At 41.8% G+C, this 10,563-nt stretch overlaps 1 protein-coding gene across 1 annotated transcript in view; it reads right to left on the bottom strand.

The window, feature by feature from the left end:
• map1ab (microtubule-associated protein 1Ab) overlaps positions 1–8,043 on the bottom strand; it is a gene marked incomplete at both ends in the record, with an annotated part of 71,089 nt that extends 63,046 nt beyond the window's left edge. The window contains one exon of the mRNA XM_080737142.1: positions 7,974–8,043. Within this exon, the coding sequence (XP_080593268.1) occupies positions 7,974–8,043 (70 nt within the window). The remainder of the gene's footprint in view (positions 1–7,973) is intronic.
• Positions 8,044–10,563: the final 2,520 nt, after the last annotated feature.

Here is a 10,563-nt window from a genome sequence, read left to right as displayed (position 1 = left end):
ATTATGAACTGAACTCACAGTATAGAGACCACATTTTGTGGATACTGTAAAGCTCAGGCTAATAGATTACGGGTCATAGTAACTTTGGTTGCCCCGACTGTAATCATGTTTTGATATACTGTGATACTATGATATAAGTCACGAGTGGTGGAAAATTACCAAGCACTACGTGTCCCTTTCTCACTGTCTTCCTTGTTATGATATAGGAACGAATCAATGAGTTCCTGTTCCTTCCTTGTTATGATATGGGAACGAATGAAAAAGTTCCACGATCTTATACTGTCATAACTGTACTCTTTATATACATGTTAATCTTCCATTTTGGGAGAGAGAGAATGCTCGACCTACCGTTAGGGTGGGGAGAGATTTAGAACTGTCTGTCTACCTTGTCTGTCTCTCCTCAATACAGCAATTTAGATATAGTCCTTTGGCTCGTCTCTTCTTATTTTAACTATGGATTTAGAGATCCATAATTTATTTATTAATTGGTCCATCGAGCGACGGATACTGTTTGTCAACATTGGCCGACTGAGGGACGGAGTGTTCAGGCTGTTTAGCCATGGTTCACTCTCTCCCCCGGTGGAACAATGTTGCAACACGTATGAAAAAGTACCAGCCAGGATTTTATCTCTAATTGCTGTATTTTCAGACAAAGGATTTTATTTGACAACAGTGTTATGAGTTTTGGATTAATGTGGAACCGCGTAGACATCCAGGAGCAGCACCGGACCGTGACGAAAGGCTGGATTTTCCACCGATGCACCACCGCCCGGCTGCGCCTCCTGGATTTCTGCGCATCGGCAAATTCCTAAGTGATTAAGATAAGTACATATTTACTAAGTCCCCGTAACGTGTCGTGTCTTTGAATTTTGAATTAACGATGTTAATGTTTTGATAATTGAGAAGATGTGTGAATTATATTCTCCCTCCGTTGGAGGAGTCCGATAGCTCCTAATAATGTTTTGGTTTGACACACGTCGTAAATTAACCCTTATCTATAGATACCGAATGGTCGTAACTCTTTGTTTCATCTTACAAAGTTTCAGGGAGGTGTACACAATCCCTATTCTATTTTAAACTATTTCTCTGGTTCGTGCTCTCGCTCTCTCATTGTGATGAGGAGGAAGAGACAATACTGATTTTCAAACTTTAACTTTTTTCGGTACAGTTGTTTTTGTCATTATTTGTTTGTCTGGACCCTATGAAGGGTCATTATTTGCCCACTGTTGACCCAGGCAGTTTTTCTGTAGACCCAGTACAGTTATCCCCACTGTAGACCCAGGCAGAATCTCTGTATAGTACAGTTGGATGTTATTTGTCCTCCGCAAGTCAGCGGAGTGTTTAGTTATCAGTTCACTGTACCGATAATACTGTGTTTATTTAGGTCTCTCACTTTCATGGCTTGGCCCAGCCATTTGGAAAGTGAGAAACAATATTTTATCTTTAAGACTATGTTACTGACCAGTTCTGTTTTCTGTAATATTAAATATTTTTAAGACGTTTTAAAATGTCTCTGAGAAATTAAAGTTAAGATTTAAGACTAAGAATAACTAACTCAAATTATTGATGCCTAAATTAATTTAAACTGTTGTAACTTTAAGACTTTAGAGCCATCCATAGGACTATGGGTCGTTTACAGTATCGATAATTCCTGTTTACTCTATCTGTCCCTCACTCCCTTGCTGCAGTCGCGATGCAGGCAGGGGAGTCAGGAACTAGCCTAAATTAATTTAATATGTTGTAACGTTAAGTTTTAAAAACTACTAGAGGCTTCTGGCTGTGTATTATACTATAATTTCATTTATTTGATGACTTCTTTGTGAGAATGAGTTTGCCGTAGGCTACGGTGTGTGGGTGCGAGCAGAAGATTTGTGCGTGTGGGTGTAAACCCCCCCTCTCTGACTCCCATCTCTGTGAGCCTGTGTGTGCGTGTGCGTGCGTGCACTTGTGTGCCGTCCCAATAATGTATGTGTGAGTGCGGGCAAGCGCCTGTGTGTGCGTAAATGTCGCTTTAACCCCTTATCTGTTTCACTCCCTCTCCCTCACTCTTGTGTGAGTGTGTGCGTGAGCGTGCATGTGACTGTGATTCATGCCTGTTGAAGTGTGTGCGTCTGCTCGTGTGCCTGTCTGTGTAACCACCTGCCAGCCAAGGCCGCACTGTTTTTGTGTGTCTGCTATCTGTTATGGGAACATTCTCTTAGTTTTCGTAAACATTCTGATTGTTTACTGTCTAAAATATTTTGTTTAATTGTCCTGTTCTCTTACTGTTAAGAACTCCAATACCCAGAGTCCTCTATCTCCTTAGTTGCCATAACAACCTTCAATGTCATGTCATCCCATTCCTGAGCAGGACGGCTGATTAAGCCAAGGTCCTCTTTGGGCGTCTTACTGGTACTAGACACAGTGTCTAGTCCCCACTACTACTGTACTTTACTGTAGTGCATGAATTAAAGCCCTTTTCATTGATTTAAATTATTTAAATTATTTTATTCCACTTTTACAACTTGTTGTAAAAAAGGGGGGAGTTTAAGGATTAATATATTTTAATTTTGATTTGTTTTTCATTCATTTAATTTGGTTTTTTCATTGATTTAAGATTTATTTGAAACTTAATTTGGCATATTTCTGTTTATATGGGCTGACGGTGAGAGAGGAGGACCGCAGTGTGGGGAAGGAGGAATCGGGTCAACTGAAAACCACCTGATGGAGTGCAGACGAACCACAACCTGAGGCCAGGCCAGCAGTGCATGCCAATCCACCGCAATCGGCACGAGTGATCGTGCCTGGTCGGTGAGTTTCTGTTGCACTGTTGAAGATATGCCATGTAGTAAACAAACACTACCTGAAGTTCTGAATTAAACTGTTTTGGAAACAGTAAACTGGCCAGGTTCTCTGCTCCGTAGGAAACACCTGAAAGAAGACACAATCTAAGACCCAGAAGAACCCACAGCTCCTGCGTCCCCCTCTCCCCGACGTCTCTCCAAGCCCCACCGTCCATCATCATCATCATCGTCATCCGATCACTGGACTTATGGACTTTTTTTTAATTCATCTTTTATTACAGGTTTTCATTTTTCATTCTTTATTTTTATCTGTTTATTCAATTTTAATTCTGTCTTCATTTCATCTGTAAAAAACGATGAAATATTTTTATTTGGTGTCAAGTTTCTTTAACTTTAAGGATTTATTACAGTTCTCTTTTGAAAATTTGAATTTCTAAATATTATTAAAGTCTTCATATTATTATTATTATTACCCTGATAAAATGTTTAATATGGAGGTCATATGAACCTCATACAAAAATTAAAAGGATAGATTGTTAGGATAAATTATGATACATAATTATGTTATTGGTGTATGAAGCTCATATGACCATATAAGGTTATATATTATGAACTGAACTCACAGTATAGAGACCACATTTTGTGGATACTGTAAAGCTCAGGCTAATAGATTACGGGTCATAGTAACTTTGGTTGCCCCGACTGTAATCATGTTTTGATATACTGTGATACTATGATATAAGTCACGAGTGGTGGAAAATTACCAAGCACTACGTGTCCCTTTCTCACTGTCTTCCTTGTTATGATATAGGAACGAATCAATGAGTTCCTGTTCCTTCCTTGTTATGATATGGGAACGAATGAAAAAGTTCCACGATCTTATACTGTCATAACTGTACTCTTTATATACATGTTAATCTTCCATTTTGGGAGAGAGAGAATGCTCGACCTACCGTTAGGGTGGGGAGAGATTTAGAACTGTCTGTCTACCTTGTCTGTCTCTCCTCAATACAGCAATTTAAATATAGTCCTTTGGCTCGTCTCTTCTTATTTTAACTATGGATTTAGAGATCCTTAATTTATTTATTACTCATACAGTAGATCTGGCAGTAGCGGAATGGGTAGAGAGGCTGTCTGGTAATCAGAAATTCACCCAGTCTATGTGTTGAAGTGCATATGAGCAAAGGAGCTTATCGACTTAAAGGTAGGGTAAGTGATTTAATTTAATTCAAATCATTTTAAAAAATGGGTTGTTCTGATAGTAGTGGTTACTAGAGTGTTTGGTCCATATTTATCCCCTGTGAGGAGAATTTCAGTGAGGGAGTCTGGGCCAATGATTAAGATTTCCGATTTATTGAGATGTAAATGTAAATTTAAATGGTGCATTTATCCAAGGCGCTTTACATTCACCCATTCACACACATTTATACACCGATGGCGGAGGAAACCATGCAAGGCACCAACCTGCTCACCGGGAGTAACTAGGGGTTCAGAGTCTTGCTCAAGGACTCTTCGACACTAACTCTGGGGGAGCCCGGGATCGAACTGGGAACCCTCCGTGTTCTAAGAGGGCAACTCAACCTTGAGCCACTGCCGCCCCAGGAGTAATTGTAATAGTCACAATCTCTGCCTCCCGGCCGGAGATAATGACCATTATGAGGACCGATTATAAACATTGAAAATGGGTGAATTGCGCCTTTTAACATACTGTAAAGTTGTTTGACGATAAAGAAAAATGGGCCACTGAGATTTGTCTAAAACCAAAACGCAGATCTAGAACCTGTGCACCGTGAATATCAAATATCTAAATACTGAATCAAGCAACTTGAAAACTGTCCCAGGTGCTCTCAAAAGCGCCAAAATGGATTAATCACAAAAAAGCAGAAGCTTGTTTCCATTGTGTACATGACATGACAAGCTATACGTTTGAAAGTTCAAATCTGCCCATAGTTTCGAGGTTTAGAAAAGGGTTATTCATATCAAATAGTGACTTGTTTATGTTTCTGGGATCATATGTGCTCTGATGTACCATTTAGTAATGTTGGCATTAGAAGAGAATGAGTGACCATGTGTGGCTTATGAGATTGTGATTGCGACCGAAGGTCACAGTATACCATGAGAAATGTCGCAGCTTGTCCGTCAGTCAGTCCGTCAGTCAGTACACATTTTTACAGTCTATGGTTCTATGGGTTTGTGTATGGTTCTATAGGTTTGTCGCTCTGACATCATTCTCTGATGTCACTGTGATGTCAGGGGAACCACTCTTAACAGAATGGGTTTGCAGAACATGCTCATATATGGGCATTCCCAGATCACACTTGCAAATTAATTACGTCCTTGTCCGTTTTATGCACCTATATGGAGATCCCTGTCCCGATGTCATCAATATCAAGGGCATATCTGGGAATGCCCATTTTGGTAATGCCCATATATGGGCATGTTCTGACATCACATTGTTGACTATCATCTCCATATCTGGGTAACTGGTCCGATATACGTATATCACTGGCCAGATGGTCAAGAATTGGCGCGACCTCGCCCTTTATGTCAGTACACATTTTTACAGTCTATGGGTTGGTTCCCTTGTCACTGTGACATCACTTATGTCACCAATATCCAGGCCTATGCCCTAGAATCCCTTTTATGCCCATATATGAAGATTCCTGATGTCATCGATATATATCACTGGCCAGATGGCCAAGTCATGGCCCATATCTGTGAGCCTGGTTCAGATAGGGATCTCCATGTATGGGCATAAAATATATTGTATGTATATGGATACATATTATTATTATTAATAAAGGATAAAATAAAATAAAAAGTCTATATATGGGCATTCCCTGAAACAAAATCCCTTTTATGCCCATATATGGAGATCCCCAGGCATAAAACCCAGGCCCTAACTCGCCAAGGCCCTGCTTGACTTTACTAATTAACATACGTTTTATGCCCATATGGAGATCCCTGTCCCAATGGAATGCCCATATTTGGAAATGCCCATACATGGGCATGTTTTGACATAACATCGTTGACTATCATGCAGGGGTCTCCATTGTATATGGCCAAAGGGCGAGGTCGCATGTCGCCCTGAGGCGTCTTACTAGTAATAGTATTACAGGCACAGTTGTAAAACAAAAATAAACTAGAAGCAGTGCTCTTCCGAGCACAGGTCTCCACCAGGCCACACAAATCGGCCTGTTATAGCGCCACCATGAGGCTGATTTAAAAAATGTGGGGCAGAGGTTCTGAATTAGCATCCAGGGAGTGTGTGTGCTCAGTTTGGCAGCGATCGGGCCAACGGCGCCGGAGATTAGCTGGTAACAACCAGGCCACACAAATCGGCCTGTTATAGCGCCACCATGAGGCTGATTTGAAAAATGTGGGGCAGAGGTTCTAGATTGGCATCCAGGGAGTGTGTGTGCTCAGTTTGGCATCGATCGGGCCAACGGTGACTGAGATTAGCTGTTCACAAACTGCGAGGACGCACGGACGCACGGACGCACGCACGGACGCACGGACGGACGGACAGACGGACGGACGGACGGAGGGGAAAACATACTCTCCCTCAGCCTTCGGCTGGTGGAGACAATAATAAAATAAAATAAAAGAATACGTTTATAATAATAATTCCTAACTAACTAATCTTGGAACAGGCACCACATTTTTCATGTGATAGATTCTAATATGTTTAATACATATAAGAGAATAAATTCTTGCCATGGTACTTTTTAGTTTAGATATATTACACATGACGTGATAGTGACAAGTAAAATAATTACCGGTATACTGGATACGAATCATGTCATGGCCATTTAGATACCTGGTTCCATTTCCACTATAATATCAAATGTGTCAGCTTCAGCTAAGCCATACTGGCAGTGGCAGCAGGCTAGCTTGCCTGAAATTCCTGGAGCGCCTATGTGAGTTCTATAGGTTGTGATATTGGTGATATTTATCTGCCAATCATGCCAGGCTACATCATTTATAGGTGGTAAGTGGAATAAATATCAAATTATGTGGTCTTGCATCACCTGCAATTAGTTATTGAGATATTTAGGTACAGTATAACCATGCTGTGAGATTGCAGAGTCAAAATGACACTGTAAGACAGAAACCAGTTTGCATTGATATTAAAATAGCTGGTGTAACAATACTAAAACCTGAACTTGCAGTTTTATTTATGTAGCAGTGGCAGCAATAGTATAGGCCTAGTCGTAATAATTGTAATAGACAGTAGTAGTAGGATAGTATAGCAGTGAGCCTTGTATAGTAATAGCAGTAGTTAGTAGTAGTAGTAAAGTAATAGTACTCATAGTAGTTATTACAGTCCAGTGTTAATAGGAGGTGACTCAGGTGAGTGTCAGAGTGTGTTATAGTTTGGCTCAGAGAAGCAAGGCTGATGGCATTATGAGTCTAGGCCTACTGCTGCTGACCAGCACACAACTGCTGCCTCCACATAATATTAACATCTGTCACACAGCTCAGCCTCTGAGCAAGCAAACCAGTAGCTCTAAAACTGATGGAGGGGGTACACTTTAAATGATAGTAAAATAAGCTTCAACTCTCACATGCACATCACCAACATTACAAAAAACCAATAGTAGCCATTATAGGCTACAAGAGTTTCAGTGGCCAAATTTCAATTGTTGGTTGCTAATTGCCAATGGGTTTCTGTGTCTTTTTGTTGTTTTCTATTCAAGCAGGTCAAATCTCACACACGCATGCACATGTGCTACTGTAAACAAACACAGTGCATCCTTATTCGGCTCTGCAGTGCAGACACATGATAGGCCTATAGCCTAGCCCTAGCCTAGTCTAACTTCTCTTATATAAGAGTGTTAAAACTTGATCTTGATGGCATCAACCACCCTACACCTTCAATGCGGCAAAACTCTCTCCTCGGATAACCCCGGACCGTGGTGTTTCAGTCCACGTTCTTTGGTAAGACTCCGCAATAGCGTTTAATAAATATTAAAACCATTGCGAAAAAACGTTAACGTTTTAACGTTAAAAAAATAAGTTATGCTGTTGTCTGTTAACTCGCTAGTCGCCACTACACACAACACGCAGTTCTCTCAGGTACCGTATTATCCTTCTACAGCGGTCAGAGAATCACCAATGCAAAAGGGGAGTTTTGTTCGGCGACGGTGAGTTTTGTTCGGCGAGTCCGGTGAAGTGAAAGTCACTCACCTCTCTCTATGTGCTCCCTGGCGGCGTGCAGCTGGTGCTCCGTGGCGATCTCTCCGATCACTATCAGCATGTAGCAGCTCTGCTGGTTGAACGGCGGCGGCCCGTGGCTCGTCCTGGGCCGGCGGGGGAACGGGAGCTCTCCGCGGTGCTGAAGCAACTCTTCCTCCGACCCCTCGTCCTCTGCCACCGCCGCCAGCGGACCCCGGACGGGCATCTCCATCTCCATGGCAACAGTACCGGCACGGGCTCGAGCAGCGAACGACGTCGGGGCTGATGATTTCATCATCGCCATGACAACTCTAGGTGTGTGCGCGAGGTGGGGGTACGGTGGTACGGTGGGGGGGTGGTACCTAACCTACCATGGATGGTATATGGGGTGGCACGGAGGAGGGGGTGAGGGCGGGGGTGTAACACGGAGCGAGACTCTCGAGAGTTCTTTCCGGCTTGTTGTTCTATTGGATGTCACTGGTCCCTGAGCCCCCCTCCCGCTGCAGAGGTGATGACACGTCACGTATCAGTCGGTTAGAGGTCTGGCTATGCATCTGAAGTTCTGGAAATTGTGCCCAATAATCTAACTGACTGTGCACCAAAATTAGATATAACTTAATTAGATATAATTAGATAATAACTTTTAACATTGCTGTTATAGACTAGGCTACTCTCTATCAACACCAAAATGCTGACTGTTGCTTATCTGTGATGTATATTGGGGGCCTATAATTAGAGATAGGGTTAGTGTCGGAATGGAGACATGTCAGAATGGAGAGATGCACTCCAGTTAAACACCCTGCCTAAAAGGAACATCCCAAATAAGACTTTTTACTGTCTTTTTTGCGTTGGAAGCCCTCTGTATTTAATTCATGAACATAATAAATAGCAAGCAAAGAAAACATACAATAATATCGCAGTTATAAAAAACACTATGTACAGGATAGGGGAAACAATGGGGTGGGGGTGCTCACTTCTCACCTGTCTATGGGAGAAGTCCTTCTCTGGCCTCCTGAAAGGTGAGTTTTCAGGGCAGTTTTGAAGGATGCCAGCGACGGCAGCGAGCTACATGTTTTAAGGGAGGTAGTCAAGGAATTCTACACCTGGGTGGCAGTGATGTAGAAGGAGAATTTATTATGTTGTCTTTGTTAAACTGAGTACTGTGAGATAAAAATAGAGGATTACTCAATTGTAAAATTATTAAAAGAAGGCAGACATCAATATGTCACGACCTCAAGCCATCTTCATCGGGGCAAAATGAATCCAAACAGACACACTCTCATTAATTAGTGCCAGAACACGTAAAGAACAGCCAAGTAATTAAACAAGGCAGTTTTCTTCCTTTTACAATTGAGTTCCCGGATCCTCTTGTTTTTTATCTCATGGTTTATGCTGTCTTATCCAGGAGCATCTGTGATACTTTTAACTATTCTTAACCACTTGTGTCTCCGGTGAGCACCTGGTTGTATTGTTTTCTCTGAGTGCATACTGCATCCCTATTCTTACATAAAATACACCATGGTTCTTCTATTCAGCAGCATAGAGCAGTGGTTCCCAAACCTTTTAGCTTGAGACCTCTACCGTCTCCCTGGGACCCAAACTAGTGAAAATAGCAGATCTACAAGCTCACAACGCTTGAAATAATAATAATTAAAAACAAAATGTAGGGAAAAAATAATAATGGGATATTTACTCGCGACGACCCATAAAAATTGGTCTGTGACCCACATTTGGTCCCAACCCACTGTTTGGGAAACTGGTGTTGAGGACAGTGAAATGATTATAGTGAAATGATAGAAAAGTAGTTGTGATTGTGTGGATACAAGGATAAATGAGAATTTGGGGTTCATTCCTGTTTGCCTATGGCCACCAAATAACTCCACCCATGAGTAGACCGAATTTGTAGTTAAGCTAACTACATAGGTTGAAATTGGAAGTAATTGAAAGTGTTCTATTCTTGGCTGCCCATGCAGAAAACCTTACATTGACTAGATAAATATGGAATTATCCATCAGTGGCTTAAATTAAGTCATGCTAATGTGACCACCAAACATAGCCTGGCTCCAGACCATCAACTCTGCCCACTCCACTGAGTGGACTATTTCTCTGGTCTGGCATTGTGTTTTGAACCTGCAGGTGCAGTTGGGTCTAACGATGAATCAATCAGCACCAGAAAATGCATTTAAAAAAGAAAGCAGACTTAATGGAAAGCATACATTTTCAGACGTCAATTTGCAACTCCACCCACCCATCACCTTCCGGCGACCCCAGTTGGATTCCCAACCCATAGTTTGAGAACCTCTGCTTTAATGCTTTAAAGATGGGGTGCTGTGATTCCCCCCTAAAACATGATCATCAGGTATTATTATTATACTTGGAGGAAGATTCTTTTCTTTTACTGTAAGGTGTACAGAACGTGTTACAATTCTGTGTTCATGTGGCCGCCGACACCCACCTGTTCATTAAGTATACCTGGTTTTCAGGTGGGTGGGGACCCAGCTGAAGCCACAGCTGTTGCTGTATGGTAAAAAAGGGGATGGGATGATTTAAAGCAATGTATTTCAATTGGGCCTTTTGACTCGGAGGCTTTCAGCTTCCAGGA

Source organism: Nannobrachium achirus (genome assembly GCF_963921795.1).
Source record: "Nannobrachium achirus genome assembly, chromosome: 11".
In the NCBI taxonomy this organism is placed as follows: domain Eukaryota; kingdom Metazoa; phylum Chordata; class Actinopteri; order Myctophiformes; family Myctophidae; genus Nannobrachium; species Nannobrachium achirus.
This window is presented reverse-complemented; position numbering and strand designations above follow the sequence as displayed.